The 22,665-nt window shown below is 48.6% G+C and overlaps 1 protein-coding gene across 8 annotated transcripts in view; it reads left to right on the plus strand.

Annotated features, from left to right (window-relative positions):
- The window catches only part of LOC113580297 (dedicator of cytokinesis protein 9), a 58,950-nt gene that overhangs the window by 33,106 nt on the left and 3,179 nt on the right, over positions 1 to 22,665 (plus strand). For 5 of the 8 annotated variants that reach the window (XM_081713617.1, XM_035520910.2, XM_081713620.1 and 2 more), the window contains exons 7-49: positions 212 to 346; positions 2,526 to 2,700; positions 3,113 to 3,165; positions 3,411 to 3,485; positions 3,643 to 3,783; positions 3,904 to 4,107; positions 4,347 to 4,469; positions 4,697 to 4,779; positions 5,175 to 5,297; positions 5,738 to 5,817; positions 6,024 to 6,211; positions 6,306 to 6,371; positions 6,552 to 6,644; positions 6,766 to 6,889; positions 7,332 to 7,450; positions 8,090 to 8,179; positions 8,302 to 8,391; positions 8,909 to 9,024; positions 9,186 to 9,255; positions 9,500 to 9,622; positions 9,758 to 9,829; positions 9,969 to 10,115; positions 10,284 to 10,367; positions 10,769 to 10,880; positions 11,208 to 11,246; positions 11,775 to 11,953; positions 12,105 to 12,221; positions 12,326 to 12,437; positions 12,704 to 12,837; positions 14,340 to 14,454; positions 14,646 to 14,712; positions 14,801 to 14,848; positions 15,845 to 15,978; positions 16,880 to 16,995; positions 18,205 to 18,342; positions 18,647 to 18,829; positions 18,941 to 19,054; positions 19,236 to 19,451; positions 19,571 to 19,628; positions 19,765 to 19,871; positions 20,473 to 20,595; positions 21,133 to 21,246; positions 22,500 to 22,646. In XM_081713617.1, the coding sequence (XP_081569743.1) occupies positions 212 to 346; positions 2,526 to 2,700; positions 3,113 to 3,165; positions 3,411 to 3,485; positions 3,643 to 3,783; positions 3,904 to 4,107; positions 4,347 to 4,469; positions 4,697 to 4,779; positions 5,175 to 5,297; positions 5,738 to 5,817; positions 6,024 to 6,211; positions 6,306 to 6,371; positions 6,552 to 6,644; positions 6,766 to 6,889; positions 7,332 to 7,450; positions 8,090 to 8,179; positions 8,302 to 8,391; positions 8,909 to 9,024; positions 9,186 to 9,255; positions 9,500 to 9,622; positions 9,758 to 9,829; positions 9,969 to 10,115; positions 10,284 to 10,367; positions 10,769 to 10,880; positions 11,208 to 11,246; positions 11,775 to 11,953; positions 12,105 to 12,221; positions 12,326 to 12,437; positions 12,704 to 12,837; positions 14,340 to 14,454; positions 14,646 to 14,712; positions 14,801 to 14,848; positions 15,845 to 15,978; positions 16,880 to 16,995; positions 18,205 to 18,342; positions 18,647 to 18,829; positions 18,941 to 19,054; positions 19,236 to 19,451; positions 19,571 to 19,628; positions 19,765 to 19,871; positions 20,473 to 20,595; positions 21,133 to 21,246; positions 22,500 to 22,646 (4,947 nt within the window). The remainder of the gene's footprint in view (positions 1 to 211; positions 347 to 2,525; positions 2,701 to 3,112; positions 3,166 to 3,410; positions 3,486 to 3,642; positions 3,784 to 3,903; positions 4,108 to 4,346; positions 4,470 to 4,696; positions 4,780 to 5,174; positions 5,298 to 5,737; positions 5,818 to 6,023; positions 6,212 to 6,305; positions 6,372 to 6,551; positions 6,645 to 6,765; positions 6,890 to 7,331; positions 7,451 to 8,089; positions 8,180 to 8,301; positions 8,392 to 8,908; positions 9,025 to 9,185; positions 9,256 to 9,499; positions 9,623 to 9,757; positions 9,830 to 9,968; positions 10,116 to 10,283; positions 10,368 to 10,768; positions 10,881 to 11,207; positions 11,247 to 11,774; positions 11,954 to 12,104; positions 12,222 to 12,325; positions 12,438 to 12,703; positions 12,838 to 14,339; positions 14,455 to 14,645; positions 14,713 to 14,800; positions 14,849 to 15,844; positions 15,979 to 16,879; positions 16,996 to 18,204; positions 18,343 to 18,646; positions 18,830 to 18,940; positions 19,055 to 19,235; positions 19,452 to 19,570; positions 19,629 to 19,764; positions 19,872 to 20,472; positions 20,596 to 21,132; positions 21,247 to 22,499; positions 22,647 to 22,665) is intronic. The other 3 variants (XM_035520933.2, XM_035520915.2, XM_081713618.1) reach the window with 2 other exon arrangements.

Raw genomic sequence — 22,665 nt, forward strand, 5'->3', positions numbered from 1 at the left:
GTGGCGTGAAAACACACATCAAGCTCCTTAACCCTAGAGCACCAGTTCTGCCCTGCTCTTAAAGGAACAAGCACTACCGGCTGAGTAAAGGTCACAGAGATGTCATAGTTCCACTTCTTCCAGAGCTAAAGAGACCGTTGTTACGTGCATCAGTTTTCCTGTTCAAAGTAAATGTAGTAACGCAAAGTGTTTCATTTCTCTTCTGTTTCAGTCTTTCAAGCGGCGGTATTTCCACCTCACACAGCTGGGGGATGGTTCCTACAACCTCAACTTTTACAAGGATGAAAAGATCTCCAAAGAGCCCAAAGGAACCATCTTTCTGGACTCTTGCATGGGTGTGGTTCAGGTACTACATGTCCAGCGTTATACACCAGAAAACTGTGAATCTGGACACATACATAAACCACACAAAATCCAGCAGTGGTGAAAGTAAAAGAGACATGTTCTAGATATGAGCTTTTAGGCTTCTGTGCCTTGACCCCTTGGGTCGAATAGAAAGCAAACAGAGAGAGCAAATACGTGTGCGTGTGTACATCTGTCCCTTCAGCGAAGACACTGTGAACATTAGAGCAGACTGAGTCTGGAAGGAGAAGCGTAATGAATCTCACGGCTGCACGTAAAGCATCCAGCAAAGGAAAACAATGCAATCGTGCAGCAGGCATATGGAAGCAGTCATGTCAGAACCATCCGGATGGTTTTACCCCGTCCGGATCACATCTGCTGCTTCACTATCAGCTCGTATCTGCCTGGCTTTGTCTCATTTATTGCTCAACGACTCTCTTTTGCAGCTTCCCTGAACTCTCGCATTGTTCGTACGTGGACTCGTTTGTTCTTTCTTTCGTCACGATAATCCCCAGCAGTAACTCCAATAACTCCAGCTCCCCCTTTATTCCCTCGGGGGAGGGTACAGAATCAATGACAAGTCATTGGCCCCTCCCTTCCACACACACACACACACACACACACACACACACACAGAGCTCTACTGTCTTGCAATTTTTCCCCCCTCTATGCTACCTGTATTCTTCTGGAGCCTTTGTGTTTTTGACTGCACACCGATAAGGTCTAGTCCTCCGCTTTGAAACCACATCCCCTGTCCACCACTGGCGCAGGCTGTCTGTGTGATTAGCGTAGTCGGAGTCCCAGTCTCCAGAAAGCTTGGCCTTGAGCCAAGAAGTGTGAGGTAGGCTGATTACACTGACAGCCTACCCTAAAGCACGACTTTTAACCCTGTGGCTGTTCCCTGGAAAGCATCATCCAAACGTGATTTTAAAAAAAAGTCCCGCGAGCTCCAGGAATCCAATCAGGTCCAGCCTTGCCCAAGCAGGGAATTACCGAGCCAGACTGCCTCGTGCGCGGCCTCTCACCGTGTGCTCTGACTCACTCCCGGTGCTGGCTCTGAGGGCGATTACCCAACCGCCGCAGCGGGGGTGGGGTCCTCCTGGAGGAAGCTGTCCAGAACGATACGCAGCCAAACCAACGCAGCCCCGCCGTGGGCCGGGAAACGTCCCGGTGTGACGCGGACTCCCCGCGTTCGCCTCTGGGCAGGAAGCATGACTTCAGTCTACTCATCAAAAGCAGAGACTAGTCCCCTTGGTGCTATGAATCCCGATAACGTGCCCATTAACCAAGTGAAAATAATCACTGAGCTATAAGCTCCATTACTGGCCAACTGAATGAATGGCTCTCTTAGGAAGCATGGGGCGTTTTAATGCCAACGCTGCATGCAGATGAGCTAGCCAGGCTCTACTAAGTGTCATGGACGGGTTGCCGTGAGATTCGCAGTGCTCTTCTTTCACTGGCTCTTGTCTAAAGACATGTCACAAGGTTGTGTTGTCTCATCCCTTTAACAACATGTGTCCCCGTCCTTTTAAGCCCAGCAGTGATCTTGGCAGGACGTGGAGTTTTTGTCTTCCATATGGAAATCCTTTCACCTGTTCCTGCTTCTCACCTACTGGCTCGGCCTGTCTCCAGTGTGCTGATATAATGTATGTCTCCTTCTGTCTCAGAGCTGTCTCCTTCAGTCTCTCAGAGCAAATCCATTGATATACCAAGTCGGTTCACTGATCCTAAAGGTGGATTGCCATGCCCTATGGCTGCCCAACATGTGCGCATGTGTGTGTGTTTGTGTGTGTGTGCATGCATGTTTTTGTGTGCATGTGTGTCGTCGTGGGTGTGTGTGGTGTTAACAGACGGATAAATGATAATAATGGATACTGAAGCAGGACACACTACTCTAGCTGCTTCTCTCTCTGTGCGGATGTTTCCCATGTAAATTCACTTCTGAAGAAATCTGCTCTCATTCGCTCTTTTCTCCTCGGCCAGTTTGGAAAAAGCCTCTGACTTCAGACCCAGTACAAAGACAACAACCCTCACAAGACACACTTCAGAGTGTTAGCATTTAACAACCTCTGAACTTCTGAGAACTTCTAAGAACCTCTGAGTAGGATTTCTAATGGAAGATTTATCACTTCAATAAGGCATAAATCTTACTCCTCTCTCTCTCTCTCTTTGTGTGTGTGTAGAACACTAAAGTTCGCAGGTTTGCATTCGAGCTGAAGATGCAAGATAAGAGTGCATACCTGCTGGCTGCTGACTCCGAGAGTGAGATGGAGGAGTGGATCAGCACGCTCAACAAAATCCTTTGCAGCAGCTTTGAGCTCGCCATGCAGGAGAAGAGGAATGGAGACCTACATGACGGTGTGTGTGTGGGGGGCGGGGGGGGTGCATGTGGATGTAGGTGTGGGTGTGCTCATTATGAGACCACCCGGAAAACTACATCTCTTGACATTACAGTTCTCGTCTTGAGAAAATAAAACAAGTCAGCTAACACACACACTCATCCAGCTTCCTTATTAATGTGCTCTCCAGGGGTAGTGAGATATCTTGGTTTGGTGAAATATCCCAGGCCTCCTGCCTCCACTCTGGGTCTTTGTGTATCTCTGTGGTGGGTGTGTGTGTGTGGGGTTTGTTTTCAGTACTTGAACACTTACCGTCCTCCCTCAACAGATCATCTCTGACAGAGTTGATCTGTAATTGGCTACAGTTTTCCTCCTTGTGGTCTCCATGGGGACCAGGTTCATTAGAGCCCTTTTTTTTGGCCGCTCTGCAGATGACGAACTGGGGAAAGCTGACAACTCTCCTGGTAGCGTGGACGGCTTTCAGGTAGGTCCTGTTTTCCTAAACGCCCAGAGCAGGCGACCTTCAGCACTACACAGACGTGTGGTCTGGAGTTCTGGGATTTTGAATCCATTTAAATACAGTGTCACTGAATGCAGAGAGGAGCAAGTTATATTGACAGTTTTATATCAAGACTCTTTTTCTGTAGCACTTTTGACATAACGTACTTGCAGACTGTGTGTGACTGGCACGCCTGTGTGTGTTGATCCATTTGACATGATCCTTTTCAGAGCGCCCGAGACATCGAGTCCAAAATCAGAAATGAGACTCGACTAAAGCTCTTCACTCTCGACCCGGACACGCAGGTACGGTTCCGCGGACAAGCGGATCAGACCGGCCACGACTGCCAGCCGGGCAGATCCGGCCTCGCGCCTTCCTCTGCCGTTCGCTTAAGTTCTCCAAGTTCTGTAGTTCTGAATGAGTGACAAAGACGCACTGATCCCGTTCTGTGTCGGCACACAGAAACTGGACTTCTCCGGCATCGAACCTGAAGTCAAACCTCTGGAGGAGAAGTTTGGCAAGCGGATTCTTGTGAAGTGCAACGACCTGTCATTCAATCTGCAGTGCTGTGTGGCAGAGAATGAGGAGGGACCAACCACCAATGTACACGAAGCCATCTTACCTCAATCGATACCATTTAACTACTGTGTGTGGGGTCATTGGCAGCTAATGGAGCTCGGAGCCAACAGTGTTTTCTTTCTGTTTCCTCCCCATGTGTGACAGGTGGAACCGTTCTTCATCACGCTGTCTCTGTTCGATACCCAGAGCTGTCGGAAGGTCTCTGCCGATTTCCACGTAGACCTGAACCACCCATCAGTGAGGGCCATGGTGCAGGTCTCTGGGGAGAAGACCATCAACGGAGCCCTGGACACTGGCCAGCATGTCCCCTGCAGTCTGCCAGACAGCGCCCTGCAATACCCGCAGCAGGTGGAGATCCATGGATCCCGCACGCAGGAATACACACACACACACACACACACACACACACACACACGTTTAATGCTGTCAGTTCTTACATTTACAGCTGGGTGTATGGCCCCATTCAGCAGCTTTTTAGACACTTCAGAGGAACCATTTGAAATGCTCAGTTCTCTCACTGTGGCTCTAAAGGAAACTTTAGTATTTGTCACTAACACAGTTTTGTGTGCGTGTGCACGTGTGTGTAGGGAGTGTTCTCTGTCACATGTCCACACCCTGATATCTTCCTTGTGGCTCGGATTGAGAAGATCCTTCAGGGAGGAATAACTCACTGTGCTGAACCATATATGAAGAACTCTGACTCTGCCAAGGTGTGTGTGTGTGTGTGTGTGTCTGGAGCATGGCTTTTAGGTCATGACTCACGCCAGTTTTCATTTGAAGTTCTCTAAAATTCTGTGTGTGTGTATTATGGAAATGTGATTTAGGGGACAGGAGATGTAAAAAGCATTAGCGTACAGTCTGTGGAAACTTTGGCCACAGCAAGTATCTGCTCAAGTGAAAGTCGAACCTTCTTCCTTTCTGTCCTCTCCTCTGTCAGACTGCCCAGAAGGTGCTGAAGAACGCTAAGTTAGCGTGTAGCAGACTCGGCCAATACAGGATGGCCTTCGCGTGGGCAGCCAGGTGTGAGATATGACCACCGCTCTACACTTGAACACACACACCAGCCGTTAAGAACTGTGACGGCAACCTCTCAGCTTTCAGTCTGCCTCCACTCTCTGACTTACCAAATGGAAACATCTTGGGCTTGTTTCTCTGTGGCAGAAGGAACAGATAAAGTTTTACATTCCGGCAACCCAAAACCCTGCCTTGTTTTTCATCAGAATGTTGAAATGAGCAGTAAAATAGCGAATGACAGTCTGAGAGGCCATGCTAAACATGGAGGGGTGGGATTCTGGGGCTTTGTGAATGTGTTACCTTCTGTGTCCTAATGGAAAATGCATTGTTCTTGTTCTCTCTTCCTCTCTCTCGCGCTCTCTCTCTCTCTCTCTTACTCTGTATCTCTCTCCCCGCCCCAGGCCTCTGTTTAAGGATGCGTCTGGGACACTGGATAAGTCTGCACGTTTCTCTCCGATCTACCGGCAGGACAGTAACAAACTCTCCAATGAGGACATGTTCAAACTGCTGGCGGATTTCAGGAAGTTAGTGTTCCTCTGTCCCTATTGGCTGTCCGGCTGCTGGGACCACACCCACTCTAAGTGACGGCTGTATATTGCTTCCTTTAAGCTCTCCCTCTCTGTGACACCGGCACAGGCTCTAAGCCAGGCTCTGTGTTCAAAGGACAAAGTCGGATTCTTTTATATGGTGGTTCTTGTTATAGCTGTAAAAATCTCAGCATTGACTTGAGACTCTTTGAGAATCTTGGTGTCTTTTAGCATGTTAATTCCATGGCCCTTCTGTCTGTCTTTTTTTCCCCCCACTACTCCAGGATGGGTTTGTGTTTTTATCTGTGGAGTGATGAAATGACAGACTTTAAAATGGCTCGTTTCTTCTTTCTCCATCTTTCCGACACTGCCTCTCTCTTTCCCTCCTTCCCTTTGTCTCCTGCGTCCCGCGATCTCTCCCTCTGGCTGCCCGCCAGGCCTGAGAAGATGGCCAAGCTGCCCGTGCTCCTGGGCAATCTGGATGTGACCATTGACAACGTGGCCCCTGATCCCACAAGTGAGCCCAGTTCTGTCCTGCTAACCAAGATTAGTTTTTATTCTCCCTCGCTGATCCGTCTCTCTGTGTGTGTGTGTGTGTGTGTGTGTGTGTGTGTGTGTGTGTGTGTGTGTGTGTGTGTGTGTGTGTGTGTGTGTGTGTGTGTGTGTGTGTGTGTGTGTGTGTGTGTGTGTGTGTGTGTGTGTGTGCCCCGTGGGTGTGTGTAGACTGCATAACCTCCTCGTATCTCCCCGTGCGTCAGTTCGAGGGCTTAGACAGGAACGGCGTCTTGTTTGAGGTGGAGGAGTTTGTGCCGTGCATCGCCAAGTGCTCCCAGCCCTTCACCACCTACACCAACCACCTGTACGTCTACCCGCGCCACCTCAAGTACGACGGCCAGAAAACCTTCGCTAAGGTGCCAACCCCCTCCTAAGAGCTCTCATTCTACACGCTTCTGTGGGTTTCATCCAAGCCGCTGTAGCATGCTTGTGCGTCGCGTCTTTCGGCAGGCCAGAAACATCGCAGTGTGTGTGGAGTTCCGGGACTCGGACGAGGAAGACGCTCTCCCCGTGAAGGTCAGACGCCGTCGGCCTCTGATCTACACAACACTTTATTCCACATGAACTCAGACTCATAAACTTGGTCTCATTAACTCATGATCTTTTATGTACATACACGTGCGCATGCGCACACATGCAAAATTCTTTCCTTAAGCTACAGGTCATGTGTCAAACAGGCCTTTTCTTTCTGTGCAGTGTATATACAGTCGTCCCGGGGGACCGCTCTTCACTAAGAACGCTTTTGCTACAGTATTGCACCATCAACAAAACCCAGAGTTCTACGATGAGGTGAGACCCTCGAACTGAAGTACAGGGGTTCTGTTAAGGTAACGCCAGCCGCCCTGACCGGGGTCGGTCCTCTGTGTTTTATTATACGCCTATGTAAGGATCCCCCTTCCTCCATCCCCAGTTTAAGATCGAGCTGCCGACCCAGCTGACGGAGAAGCACCATCTCCTCTTCACCTTTTATCACGTCAGCTGTGACACCAACAGCAAGGCCAACACCAAGAAGCGGGAGCAGGTGGAGACGCAGGGTAGGGTGCTCGCACGCACATTCGCGCCCTGGGCAACGCCGCAGGGCGAAGTGTCTGTCTGAGGCGGATGGTGTCTGTGCCAAGTGGCGGCACATTGGTGTCAGCGGGTTCAGCTTACGGGAAGATCCGAGCACACTGGTGTTCCTGTTCAGCCCCTCCTGTGTGTGCTGGGTCACTGTTGTTGTTGTTGTTGTTAAAGAAGGCGTGTCAGTCAGGGAAGCCGCAGACGCACTCTGTCCTAAACCTGAATCCTCGCTGGCAGGATCGTCACCTGAACACTGTTGCCTGCTTTAGTGTGTTAAAGATGGAACTGCTGGTGTTTTGCCTTTTTTCTCCCTTGTCATAACTAAAACGTGCACATTGTGTTCGTTTGTGCCGTTGTGTGTCTGTGTGTGTGTCTGTGTCTGTGTCTGTGTCTGTGGGTGTGGGTGTGTGTGTGTAGTGGGCTATGCATGGCTACGGTTGCTGAGGGATGGCCGAGTGGTGATGAATGAACAGCAGATCCCTGTGGCTGCCAGCCTGCCTGCAGGTTACCTCAGCTACCAGGACAGCAGCAGCAAGGTGAGGCCCCACACATACACACACACATACATACACGCTCACGTGCACACACACACGCAAATACACAGAAACACATGCACAGACACACAGAAACACACACACGCACACACATGTAAACATAGACACAGAAACACACACAAACATGCACACGCGCGCGCACGCACACACACACGTGCAAACACAGAAACACATACACGCACGTGCACACACACAGAAACACGCACGCACACACACATAAACATGCATGCACGCACACACGTAAACACGCATGTGCGCACACACACACACACACACGTAAACATAGACACAGAAACACACACAAACATGCACACGCGCGCACGTGCACGCACACACACACGTGCAAACACAGAAACACATACACGCACGTGCACACACACAGAAACACGCACGCACACACACATAAACATGCATGCACGTAAACACGCATGTGCGTGCGCACACACACACACACATCACAAACACATACACATACATGTGCACACAGATGCACAGAAACACACACACACAAACACACGTACACACACACAAGTAAACACACAGACACACACACACACACACACACACACACACTCCCAGCTTCTCTTCACTTATGTGGTGCTTGTTTGTTTGTGTGTGTAGCAGCACGCCGGTCCCGAATTGAAGTGGGTAGATGGAGGGAGGCCTCTGTTTAAGGTCTCCACCCATCTGGTGTCCACAGTCTACACCCAGGTGACTGCACCCCACTCACACTTCCCTGGGTCTTCTGTCCTTCTGCCCGTGTGTGTCCTTCACATTTCTTGGTGTCTTTGTGTAATTCGTGTCAAAACCATTTGTTCTTCTGCCGTCATCAGGATCAGCATCTGCACAATTTTTTCCAACACTGTGAGAGCAATGCGTCAGTAGGCCAGTCCCCTGGTGGAGAGCTGGTCAAATACCTGAAGGTACATCTCCACAACACCAGCTCTCTCTCTCTCTCTCTCTCTCTCTCTCTCTCTCTCTCTCTCTCCCCCCCCCCCCCCCTCATCTCACACTGTCTGGGCACATGAGCGTGTTTGGAGAGTCAGGATTGTTTGTGCAGCCCGACCCCCCTCCTTTACACACAGGGTTGTGTGTGTGGGGTGGGGGGTCTGTGTTAATAAACACCTGCTCCCTGCCTGATAACAGCTCAGTGGGGACTCTGGCCCACTCACCACGGTTCCCACCACAGGGCTTGGAAGTGCCCAGATCTGATTGCTGATAGGTGGTAGTCAGCAGGGCGTGGAGCTGGGTGTGTGTTCCTTACCCCTCTGGTTCACACCCACTCGAATCAGGCAAATTATAATCTACAATAACAGACAAAACACTGCCAAGGAACTCGATCGATAGTATCGTCGGTAGTGACTCACAGTGTTTGAGAAACCGAGGGAACGAACCCTGATGATGAAACTAAAAGGGGCTGCGTGTGCTCATGGCCCCTAGAGTCTGCACGCGATGGAGGCTCACGTGATGATCAACTTCCTCCCCACGATTCTGAACCAGCTCTTCCATGTTCTCACCATGTCAGCTCACGAAGACGTCGCCGTCAACGTCACCAGGTCAGCTCTTAAACACTTGCCCAATACAGTGGGAACATGCTGTTATGTAGGTATAAATCTACACTATAGGAAAAAATTGCAAACATTGCAAAACAAACATTGCATGTAATACATACCTGTGATGTCCTCCACCCCTCTCCTCCACCCCTCTCCTCTCTCAGAGTGATGATCCATATAGTAGCTCAGTGCCATGAGGAGGGCTTGGAACATTACCTCCGCTCCTATGTGAAGGTGAGCTCCACCCACAGGCCACACCCACAGGCCACACCCATAGGCCACAACCATAAAACCTCACTGGACCCGTCTCTTCCCCTGTTATGTGTCGAGATGTTAAGTATGAAAGTACAAGACAGGAGCCCTGCTAGTTTACCAAAGCCACTTCATAGAGATCACCTTTTCCTGAAGGTCCGAAGGGTTTTTCATCAGAAGGTTATGGGTGTTATTTGTCTCTCTGTGTGCGTGCATGCGTGCGCAGTATGTCTTTAAGACAGATGCTCACACGGCCACGGGGAAGACCGTACATGAGGAGCTTGCCAAAGCCATGACCAGCATCCTCAAACCTTCTACTGACTTCCTCACCAGCAACAAACTGCTGAAGGTGAGGCCCACCTGCAGGCCCTGGTGCCCCCCGTGCACGGCGCTGGCGTGCCCAAGCAGGTTTTCACTCTGCTTTCAGCCCAGTCTGTGCGGCCCTGGTTGTGTGACGCGCGTTTCTCTGTTTTGCTGTTTCCAGTACTCCTGGTATTTCTTTGAAGCTTTAGTGAAGTCCATGGCCCAGTACATGATAGAAAGTGGCAAAGTCAGGGTAGGTGTGACAACCTGACGGCTTGTGAATGGTCTCAGAACGGAATTATTCTTCAGTGGCTTCTAGAGAAGCTACAGTCGGACTTCACCGCGTCCGAAAATGACCTCCAAGGCTCTGCCCTTTGCCCTGTTTCTCGTAGCTGTCAAGGAATCAGCGTTTCTCGGTCTTGTTTCACCACATGGTGGAGACACTGGTGAACATGCTGATGCCTCACATCACGCAGAAATACAAAGACAACCTGGACGCAGCACGCAATGCCAACCACAGCCTGGCAATCTTCATCAAGGTGAGAAGGACCTGCCCCCTCACACACCGCAGTGTGACTGACACTCACCACAGCCAATCTAGAGTCCAACACAAGTGGCGAGCACAAACAGAATCTGAAATGAGGACTGAAATGTTTGTTGAACTTCCTTCCTTGTAAATAAAACCTTTTTTTTTTTTTGACCCTCAGCGTTGTTTTACATTCATGGATCGAGGTTTTGTCTTCAAGCAGATTAACAACTACATCAACTGCTTCATGCCTGGAGATGCAAAGGTGCTGTTTTCCCACATGACTACCCTACCACACTCACACACTCTCACACACACATATTCAAACAAATTCCAAACTTTCACTAAGTAATAATCATTTAATTTTAGATTTCAGCTTTAGAGCTTATGACAAAACTGTCTGATTAAGCCTGGCTCTCTGAGATGTCCTCCTGTGTCTCCTGTGTCTCTTGTGTCCTCCTGTGTCTCTTGTGTCCTCCTGTGTCCTCCTGTGTCCTCCTGTGTCCTCCTGTGTCCTCTTGTGTCCTCCTGTGTCCTCTTGTGTCCTCCTGTGTCTCTTGTGTCCTCCAGTGTCCTCCAGTGTCCTCTTGTGTCCTCCAGTGTCTCCAGTGTCCTCCCGTATTCTCAATGTCATCCTTCTCACACGTGTCCCTCCTCCCTCCACAGACACTATACGAGTTGAAGTTTGAGTTCTTGCGGGTGGTGTGTAATCACGAGCACTACGTTCCTCTCAACTTGCCCATGCCTTTTGGGAAGGGACGGATCCAGAGGTTTCAAGGTCAGATGAGACACTGATACACTTACAAACCACATAATAATCAAAGAAAATGATCTCGTTACCTTCGATTTTACTGATTGATTTGTTTTTTTAATACTTAATAGTAACAGATATGCATGTGGGGCATATCTATATATAAACTCTAATGTCATAAGTGGAATAGTAGGTATTAATTAAGTGTGTCCATCTAACTCTAAATTGAGCTGAAATTGTCTTTGTTGCAGAGCATAATTATCTTAGTGTGTGTGTGTGTGTGTGTGTGCGTGTGCGTGTGTGTGCATGTGTGTGTGTGCACACGCGTGCGCGTGTGTGTGTTGTGCTGAGCAGCAGTTCACTGCTCCAGTATGGCGTCTCAGTCTGCTGTAGGTAGGTGAGGTGTGCGACCTACCTGATTTAATCCATAACCAATCATTTACGGATCAATACTGTCCTACTGAAATCAGCGGGGAATGATCAAAAGTGATCAAAATGGTCAAAAACACTTGAGCTGCAGTGCAGTGAACTAATATTAAATTAACATGTTTATTAATGATTCTAAAACCAAAAATGATCATTTCATATCATTCTGAAGAAAATATCAGCGTTTTAAAGAGACGAGGGGTAACGGCACTTACTGACCAGAACTTTTTGAACGTTCATTTTTATCAGATTTGAATAACCTGTTATGTGCTCTGTAATATAAAAAGTCTCTCACTAGCCAACTGTATTGTCCTCCACCAAGAAATTTTCTCCATGATTACAAAGTTCTCCACAATTTGTATTGTATTACACTTTATCTTTACTATTTTGTCTCCCTCTCTCTCTCTCTCTCTCTCTCTCTCTCTCTCTCCCTGGTCTCTCTCTCGCTCTCTTTCTCCCCTGGTCTCTCCTGGTCTCTCTTTCTCTCGTGTTCAGATTTGCAGCTGGACTACTCTCTAACAGATGACTTCTGTAAGCACCACTTCCTGGTTGGGCTGCTGTTGAGAGAGGTGGGCGGTGCACTGCAGGAGTTCCGTGACATCAGGCAGATGTCCATCCATGTCCTGAAGAACCTCATGATCAAACACACATTTGACGACCGCTACACCGCCAAGGTGAGTCTCAGGTAGAACGGGACCGTGAGAGATCCTCCTCATATTCATACTGAGCATGCGTTGTGGTCTGATGGGTTTTATGGAATGTAAACTGCAGCCTACATGTGCGTCTTGGTGGATGTTTTGGACACGTAATGAACGTGTGTTTCAGAGCCAGCAGGCGAGGCTCGCCACTCTGTACCTGCCACTGTTCGGGCTTCTTCAAGAGAACGTCCAGAGGCTCAACATTAAAGACGTCTCCCCCTACCCCAACAACCTCTCCAACAGTGTAAGGCTGACCCCTAGAGGCCACAGTCTGTAATGACAGCTGGAGGAACGGCCTGAGTTTCCCGCTGTGCTCGTGTGTGACGGATGCTCTCTTGTGCATTGCAGAATGGACGCGAAGAGCCTCTCTCTGCCAGCTCCCTGATGACGCCTCCTAAAGCAGGCAGCCATGTCGAGAGTGCTCTGCATAAGGACGTGTTTGGGGTCATTTCGGGAACAGGTGAGAGGGCATGACCCCTGTCTCACCAAACCCATTAAGAGTCAGCATCATACTGCATTATTGCACACTTAAGCAATGTCACATTTGGTGTCGTGGAAAATTAATCAAATCTTGACCTGACATTTTAAAATCATATTGAGCCTGAAATCAGATATTGTTACTACTTCCTGTAGGACTTTGTGAATGTGGCAGTTACTAGTGAATAATAATAATAATAATAATAATAATAATAATAATAATAATAAATATGTCTGTCTGTGACCCAGCCTCTCCACATACATCCTCTACTCCAAATGTCAGCTCCGTACGGCATGCTGAGTCACGCGGCTCTCTCATCAGCACCGACTCCAGCAACAGCCTAACAGAGCGCAGCAATGACAAGCTCCACTCCCTGGACAAGGTACCGTCAAGGATGACAGACATGCATGTATACCTGACAGAGCTGTCTGGCCCATCTAATTGTGTGCAGGCTTGCCCAGACACTTCCCAGTATCACGTTGCTGAATCAGGTTTGGGTGCAATGTGGTTAATCTGATATCCTGTGTTAGTATTATGGATGGGGGTGCGTGGGAGTGTGTGTGTGTGTGTGTGTGTGTGTGTGTGTGTGTGTGTGTGTGTGTGTGTGTGCACATGTGGGTGGGTGTGTGTGATGACCCGTGTGTGGTGTTAACCCATGGCTCTGTGTGTGTGTGTGTGTGTGTGTGTGTGTGTGGTGTCCCGTGTATGTGTGTGGTGTCAACCCATGGCTCTGTGTGTGTGTGTGGTGTTAACCCATGGCTCTGTGTGTGTGTGTGTGTGTGTGTGGTGTTAACCCGTGGGTGTGTGTGTGTGTGGTGTTAACCCATGGCTCTGTGTGTGTGTGTGTGGTGTTAACCCATGGCTCTGTGTGTGTGTGTGTGTGGTGACCCATGTCTGCCCGCCCCCCCACTGCTCTCGGTGTCATCAGTGCCAGCTCTTGGGCCGCCGTCACTCAGCTAGTGTCCCGCGTGTGCCATGGGAAGGGGAGGCCGTGCTTCCGCCCCAACGCCACACCATGGACTTCTCTCTGCTGTCCAGCCACCCAGGCCTGCTCAGCCCTGCACAAGTACTGCAGCACCTGGCCCTGTGTGTGCGTGTGTGTGTGTGTTGTTAACCCATGGCTCTGTGTGTGTGTGTGTGTGTGTGTGTGTGTGTGTGTGTGTGTGTGTGTGTGTGTGTGTGTGTGTGTGTGGTGTTAACCCATGGCTCTGTGTGTGTGTGTGCTCTCTCCAGCTCTCGGGGGGGGGGGGGGGGGGGGGTTTGGGGTTGCTCTCTTCCCAGCATGCCCTTGGTCGGAGTTGGGTTTCATTTCTTTGATTCTCTGATTTTCCATGACGACGTTGTGAATAAAAGCAGCACGGTATTAATGAACAGAATTAATCAGGTGACATTCGAGCCTGATCATGAGCCTGATCAGTCAGGTCATCCGCCACCTTACGCTGCACAGTTCAGTTCACATTTGGCTGATGTTCATGGGCCAGTAACTCACACACCGAAGGCCGTGACTGGTCCAGCAGAGCTAAGCTTAGGCACGGCAGCACAGTGGAGGTGAAGGCATGACCTCATCTCTTCCATGCCAATATGCTCAATGGTAGAGATACGATCGACTTCTTTAAACTAGCATGAAGTGTGTTTCTTCTCAAGTAGCAATGGACAAGGCAAAAATGTCCAGAGTGAGTGTGTTTGTGTCTGACTCTCGCTCTCTCGTGGCCTCTTTCTCTTTTGTTCTTACATTCTCTCTCTCTCTCTCTCTCTCTCTCTCTCTCTCTCTCTCTCTCTCTCTCTCTCTCTCTCTCTCTCTCTCTCTCTCTCTCTCTCTCTCTCTCTCTCTCTCTCTCTCTCTCTCTCTCTCTCTCTCTCTCTCTCTCTCTCTCTGTATGTCAGTACCAGGCAGCTGCAGCTCTGGGTGGGTCCCTCCTGCGAAGTGATAAACTAGACCAGACTGAGGTGAAGAGTCTCTTAATGTGTTTTCTACATGTTCTCAAGAGCATGTCTGAAGGTACACACACCTACACCTGCAGATCAACTCTTCCTCTGCACCATCGTTTAAATGATTTATAATCACACGCAGAGCATGAGCACATGTGACTGCGTGTATTTCTAACACAAGGGTGTTACTTTATACAGACAACTCCCTGTAGTCCACCAATGACAAATGCCTCACTGAACGTAAATGTTCTCATTACTCAGATGCCCTTTTCACCTACTGGAATAAGGCTTCATCCGGAGATCTGATGGATTTTTTCACGCTGTTAGAGTAAGTGCAGCAGACTCCTATAAATCTGCATCTCAGCTCTGTTTCAGCTCATAGATTTTAAAGAAGCACTTTGTTTTGGTCTCTTCAGACTGTGCCTTCACCAGTTCAGATACATGGGGAAAAGACACATCGCTAGGTAACGCCTTTTGGATCTTTTTTAAAAATTATTATTTAAACCCAATACTTTATGATGTAGAGTTCTTTTTTTTTAACCTAATTTATTAATTAATGAAAGAAACTTCAACCTGTTGGTGTAATTCAGTGAAAAATAAGCCTCGTACGTTTCTTTGAATACAGCTGCACCGTAAAATGCAAAAAAAAAACAAAAAAACATTGCAGTTGAAGTCTATTATTTCAAGTTCTGACTAACACTGTCCCAAATCTGAGATGTTTCAAATGCATTTCAATACCTCATGTAATTTCAGTCAATGTAATACACAGATACAAATGTGCATACACACACAACTGTTTTACTCTCTGTGATTGGACTTGGTTGTCTCTAACCGTTCACGATTTATTTCTCTTTGTTCGCATCCATGCTGCGAGTGTAACACCCTCACACACACACGCGCGCACACACACTTGCACACGCGTGCGTGAGGCTCCTGCTTTTGCTGGGGTAAGACTGGACATGCCTGTCTAACTGCTCTCCGGCTGCATGCACTTGTCTGTCTGCCCGGTTATGTGCCGTGTTACCTTGCGTCGGCTGTTACCTGCTGTATCTGTCCGTCTGTCCATGCCTTCTGCTGCCCGCTGGCCTCAGTGGGCGTGGCCTAACTACTGCATGCTGAAGACCTTCTCTCTGGCCTCGCCGTCACCCGTAGCGACGTGGTTAGATGGCAGGACTGAACAACCAGTTATGTTGTAGACTCGAGAAAATGTTAGGAATGGCTCAAAAGCTGAAACCAGAACAATTTAAAATTTGTACCATGCAACGCCGTTCTTCTTTATCCCTCTGAATGCGCACCACAACGTGATCAGTACCATCACGCAAGCCTGGAGAGAATTGATGAAACAGTTAGATTTTGTCTTCCTCTATAGTGCATAGTCCTGTAATTCTTTTTCCTGTGTGTGTGTGTGTGTGTGTGTGTGTGTGTCCCACGCTAACGCATGTTGTGGAACTCCCCTGTAGGAGCCAGGAGGCAGGGCCTGTAGCCCACGAGCGCAAATCTCAGACTCTGCCTGTATCCCGCAGCCGCGCTGGGGTGATGCACGCCCGCTTACAACAGCTCAGCAGCCTGGATAACTCCTACACCTTCAACCACAGTGAGTTCTGCCCGGCAACACCGGGCCACACCCTGTCAGTTGTCTGTTGGGATCAGTAGCAGCATCGATATCGTCATCACCATCATCGCGGTCATGACAACCGTCCGCAGCCTGCTGCTCTGGTTTGTTGCAGGCTTCCCTAGTGAGGCACCGTTTTCTCCACTGAAGTCACTCTTGCATTCTTTTATTGAAGCCAGACTCTGTTTCTCATATTGAGGCCAATCTCTCTGGAGCCAATCTGTTTGATCCTCGTACTGGAGCCAGTCTCTCTGCTTCCAGTGTCAGAGAGTTTGCCAGTATACGTGATGTTTCTGTAGGTCATGGTAAAAAGCGATTGGTCTGGCAGACAGCCAGCTGACTGGCTCAGTAACTCTAACCCCATGACTTCCATGACTGAGCCGCGTCAGTAGGGCTGTCATACCAGCCACGATGCTTTACTAAGGAGGATAGACACTACTGTTCTTGTAGTCCCTCTGAATAATTTAAAGAATAAAGGAGCATCGGTCAAAGGAGTGGCCATTAGCTGGTTAAGCACACCTCCATCCATCCATCCCTGCACTCCTTCCTCTGCCTCTCACTCTTTTTTTTTTAAATCTTTTTTCTCCATCACTGCATTTTAATAGTTCTGATATGGAAAAGTCACCTCATTTGAATAGTTATGATTATGGAAACGGTATTCCCATTCGTTTAAATGTAGCCACAGCGCTGGCCTGGCCAGTGCGCTCAAATTGATTTAAACTGTGTTCATTTTTATATGATATATCTGTTCTCTGAAGAAAGATCAGATAACTGACCTTAAATATAAGCAAATACACCACATTTTCATTTGGAATGAGTTTAAGTGATGACTTTCACACAGGGGCAGCAACAGCTCTGAATGTGTGTGTGTGTGTGTGTGTAGCATACAGCCATTCGGATGCGGACGTGTTGAACCAGTCGCTGCTGGAGGCTAACATTGCTACTGAGGTGTGTCTGACTGTGCTGGACACTCTCAGTATCTTCATCATGGCCTTTAAGGTATGAGCTCCTCAGTCCTGCTCTGTGATCACACACACTGTCCTTGGTGTGTTATTGTCATTCACCAGCCAAAGCCATATTGTGCATATTTGGTAAAGCTGTAATGGGGCTCAAACCCAGGTCAGATGGGTGAAGGTACCGACAGCCTACTGGGTGAGCTACCCTGCTCTAATGAGGGTGGAGCCATGTGCAAAACAGTTATAGCTAAGAACCAGTAAAACAAGAGAAGTAAAAAATGAAGGTGGGGAGTTGAACCCCAGCCGCTTTGCTGCGAGGCTAACAAACTCCCGCTAAACTGTGGCAGCCAATGAACGACCTGCGCGTATATCGCGCTTCAAAGGAATGGAAAACTAAACACCACGCCGAGTGTGGAAAAAGGGAGAACAAAGGACACCACGGGAAGAATGGCAGCCCCGATGCACTGGAGAAAACCAAACTAAAACTTCCCAAACAAAACCAGAAAACAGGGAGGAACTTTAATGGCTAAGGGAAGCCTCGGGAGAGGGACAGACTTGAGAGGGAAAACTAGAGAGGGGAGGGGCCGTGTAAAAACACAGACACCCTCGCAGAGCAGAAGAGGTGTAGCACAGGGGCTCCCAGACCTCAATACCCAGCGTTACCAGCTAGGAGCTGGGCTCCAAACTTCAGCAAAGACCCAGCACTGAGTGACCGGGTCACCGGGCTTATATAGATCTAGCGCAGCTGTTGGGCGTTAAGCCTGATTGGTAGTGTGCCTGACTCGAGGCCTCCCCCTGGTGGCCGGAGGGGCCTCAGCCTGGCCCCAACAAAAGCTGCGTCAATTCAATCATTTTATTTATTTTTTAAACTGTGAATCGGATTTTAAGTGTCATTTATTTTGCTGGATACATCAGTCATTGATTTGTATGATTTTTATCACATTGTGTTACATTTAATGAAGCCAAACATGGAATAATTGCTTTCAGAGTCAAAATTGTATTATATTATAGAGGTGTTCACCACTAACATAGCCAGGTCTCACTCAACAGACTTAGACATGAAGTATAATAAATAGAATACAACACTTGAACTGTAAGTCCACAAATACAGGGATTATACATCCATTTGACTCATTTTCTGATGGTCTCTCTCACTCTCCTCGCAACCCCACACACTCACACGTTCTCATTCTCCTCGCATTCTGCTCTCACGTTCTCGCTCTCCTCTCACCACGCTCTCTCCCTCGCTCAGACCCAGTTGAGTTTAGACCATGGCCACAACCCCTTGATGAAGAAAGTGTTTGCGGTCCACCTGGGATTCCTGCAGATTAACCAGTCAGAGACGGCCCTTAAGCAGGTCATCGCATTCTTGCGCACCTTCATCTACAAGGTCAGCGTTGCGTCAGGGTGCCTGAGCTTGGCAGATCAGGCCTGGTTCAGGTCAAAGCAAACACGAGCTGTAGGAGCCGTGACGTAGTCCACGATCTTGTACCAGATGTTTTTCTTTTTCACCATTCAGTCTGATGAAAAAGAAAAACATCGCAGATTTTTGCATTTTTGTACTGGCATCTAAATGGCTTGTAAATCACATGTAGCATTAGACAAAGTTGTTTATTTACTGTTTTTATGGATGGATGTGTGTGTGTGTGTGTGTGTGTGTGTGTGTGTGTGTGTGCGCGCGCACGCACGTCTAGTTCCCATGCACATTTTTCGAGGGCCGTGCAGATATGTGTGCGTCCTTCTGCTACGAGATCCTGAAGTGCTGCAACTCCAAGCTGAGCTCCATCCGCAGCGATGCCGCCCACCTGCTCTACTTCCTCATGAAGAGCAACTTCGACTACACGGGCAGGAAGTCCTTCGTCCGCACGCACCTGCAGGTGGCACGCCATACCACCCCCGCTCAAAGCTGCCATTACTAACCTGCCAGTGTACCCGTGCGAACGTGCGTGGACCCAGCGAGGCTCTTGACTCTGCTCGTCTGCCTCCAGGTGGTGATAGCTGTCAGTCAGCTGATTGCTGATGTCATTGGTATCGGTGGCACCAGGTTTCAGCAGTCTCTCTCCATCATCAACAACTGTGCCAACAGCGACAAGACCATTAAGGTCAGTGACAGCCAGCAAACGCCATGAGCTCATAGACCAAAAAACCCCCCAAAAAAACCCAACAAGTTCATCAGCGAATTTGCCTTGCATACACGTCGCACTTTCTCGCTGTCGGCGTCCCCTTATTATGGCGGTACGGATGGGAGGTGTTTTCGATGGTGACTGGCCGTTCTCCCCGCAGAACACAGCATTCCCGTCGGACGTGAAGGACCTGACCAAACGCATCCGCACCGTCTTGATGGCCACGGCTCAGATGAAGGAGCACGAACGCGACCCTGAGATGCTGGTTGATCTGCAGTACAGCCTGGCCAAGTCCTACGCCAGCACGCCGGAGCTACGTAAAACCTGGCTGGACAGCATGGCTCGCATCCACGTGAAGAACGGCGACCTGTCCGAGGTGTGAGGACATGACTGCGCGCGTGAATGTGTGTGTGTGTGAGTGTGTGTGAGAGTGTGTGTGTGTGTGTGTGTGTGTCTCCTGTCTAATCCTTCTCCCTGCGCATGCTCTCCCCCCAGGCGGCCATGTGTTATGTCCACGTTGCGGCTCTGGTGGCCGAGTATCTGCGCAGGAAAGGTGAGCTCCTCCCACACGTGGACGCTACCGCCCGTGACAGCCGGGGGCCGCCCAAGCTCCATGCCAGAACGTTATGGGGACTGCCGCGTGCCGGTCCTGTTTCTGACCGCTGTGTGTTTGGTTGCGGTTGGCGCAGGCATGTTTAAGCAGGGATGCTCAGCGTTCCGCGTCGTCACACCGAACATCGACGAGGAGGCGTCCATGATGGAGGATGTGGGCATGCAGGACGTGCACTTCAGTGAGGTGTGAACCTGCTTCACTCCTCAGACTAGGCCCCATGTTCCATGTCTTTGTCTTTAGTATGTTAGACATTAGACAGGCTGATACGCCAGGAAGCTAACAGCACTTGAGATGCTTGGCAACACTACAGTCCATGTGTTTGCTTATCGGTCAGCTTTATCACCAGTACAGCAGATATGAACTCGCAGCGCCTGCACTTTTAGGTGTGATAGAGCCAGTATCTTATACTCAGTCTCTTTATTAATGGAGAACAAATGGTATATAAACATTGCACATATAAAAAAGTATAATCACCACGTATGATTTTCTTCAGGCATAACTCTCATAACCAAAATAAGCAAGCAGATATACAAGATTCTATTCTATAGAGATAAATAAATGGCTCAGTGTTTTTTATATATATATATATATATATATATATATATATATATATATATATATATATATATATATATAAATTACAGTTTATATTTAATCAAAAGATTTAGAACAATGCACTTAACATAGTTAAGAATTGTAACCTCACATGCTTTTAAAAAGCTGTTGTGTGTGTTCATACGTGGGTGTGGGTGTTCTCCTGGGCTGCGTGCGTGCGTGTGTGTAGGACGTCCTGATGGAGCTGCTGGAAGAGTGTGCTGAAGGACTCTGGAAAGCTGAACGATACGAGCTCATCTCTGACATCTCCAAACTCATCATACCCATCTATGAGAAGCGCAGAGACTTTGAGGTACAGTCAGAGCTGGCTTTATCAGTAAAAATACATAGACCACCTCATAAAGTAAATCACTTATTTATAGCAAAGGGTCCCGATCAAGTCCCCCAATCAAGCCAGAAGAAACATCCACCAAAGGTGCTTTGGCCCACAGTAGTGGTTTTTGTTGGGGGTCACTGGACTGAGATAGAGATGAGGGTCAGTTAGAGGAAGCACTTCTATTTGCTAGTGTATCGTGTTTGTACCAGCATGGTACATCACAGGATAAGGAAATTAAAGGTGATGTTGATGTTGAGCGATCTTGTCTGCTTCACCCACCCCCACTCAGAGGAGGTGTGCAGACTTCATGGTGGTCTCATGCTGCCATTGTGCCCTGAAGGGTCAATATTACTATAGAAGTAATAGGAGAGAACTACACAAACACAGATGTATAGTGAAATTAACTATAAAAGTCTAAAGGTCTCTTCACTATTGAGCTGAGGAGAAACTGAAACATTTGGCCAGGTTGCAGTGGTGTTTACGAACATGTTTACCTGTCTGGTATTTGGGCAGAAACTGGCTCACCTGTATGAGACGCTTCACCGTGCCTACAGCAAGGTCACGGAGGTGATGCACACTGGCAAGAGACTTCTGGGAACCTACTTCAGAGTGGCCTTCTTTGGACAGGTAACAATCATGCGGGAAGAAACGCATCGTCCTTGCCCAGTGGATTGGTAAATTAAGTGTTACCATGCAGGCTACTGGGTTTTTGAGTGTGTGTGTGTGTGTGTGTGTGTGTGTGTGTGTGTGTCGTGAGACGCTGCGTCTTCGTATGAGGACATTTTGAAAGTGACTTTACTCTGTCCTGTGTCTCACGAGAATATATGTGACGGCATGTAATTCTAAACACCATCTCGATCTTAAGCAGGACGAATGCTTCTCTCCAGTTTCGCCCTCAGTCTACTTGTTTAGTCATTAATGCTGTCATCTCTCTCTGCATGTGCCCTGTGTACAGGCAGCGGTAAGTCCTCTTCCACGATGGCTGGTGTGACTTTGTGTCTAACCGTGTTCCGTCACTCATACCCGGCAGCTCTGCCACTCCTCCGTGGTCATGTTGGTCTTCTTGCTCTGAGAGGGAAGCACATGGGTCAGTTTCAGAATCCGAGGTGAGACGGCAGAGTCTGTGAGATCTGTCGACTCCGTCCTGAGTTACGTTGGCATATTTTGCCTCTAAGCCCGCAGCCATGGCGAACTCTCAGTGGAAGAACGCGCTTTTTGTTTTGTTCTTACTTTTTTATAAGAACTCAGTGGGCATTACTGTCAGTTTCAGGATCAGCTTCTCAATGTCAAATGGCACAGTGGAATGTAACTGCTCCGTCATACTTGCATGCTAACATTTAACGCTACCGCAGCTTGTCTCTACTCACCTGTGTGTGTGTGTGTGTGTGTGTGTGTGTGTGTGTGTGTGTGTGCATCCATTACTCAGATTTCTGTGACTCGCAGAGTCTGCAAAGTATGAGTACCAATTTTGTCTGGTGTCTTTAGGACACTTGGTCAGTTTACTGGTTTGACTGGGGATGCTGGTGTAGCGTATCAGATGGGAGGAACGCACTCATCACCTTAGACACATGGCACGGAGGTTTTGGCTCAGTCATGACTACACATTCCACACTGCCTCTTTGGATGTTCTGCTTTTCATCAACATTCTCATGAACGTGGTGTAGTGTAGCGGAGTAGCTTGGTAGTGGACCTCAAGCCATCCATCGTTCTCGTGTGGTGTGTGGCTGTTTCACTCTGTGTTTAACAAAGAAATCAAATGGGTTAGAGGCAAGACAACTGTGCTGATATGGTTGGGGATCTAATGGCTTGGCACCAGCTGCTGGGAGAACAGTTTACGTAACTTGTGGTTTGACTTTGTTGGCCTTTGTTGTTGCTCCCAGGGATTCTTCGAGGATGAGGATGGTAAAGAGTACATCTACAAAGAGCCCAAATTCACCCCCCTGTCTGAGATCTCCCAGAGACTCCTCAAACTCTACTCGGACAAGTTCGGAGCTGAGAACGTCAAGATGATCCAGGACTCCGGCAGGGTGAGGGGCCTTTTCTGAC

The sequence above is a fragment of the Electrophorus electricus genome, chromosome 4, assembly GCF_041902795.1.
Source record: "Electrophorus electricus isolate QZ-2024a chromosome 4, ASM4190279v1, whole genome shotgun sequence".
Taxonomy (NCBI): Eukaryota; Metazoa; Chordata; class Actinopteri; order Gymnotiformes; family Gymnotidae; genus Electrophorus; species Electrophorus electricus.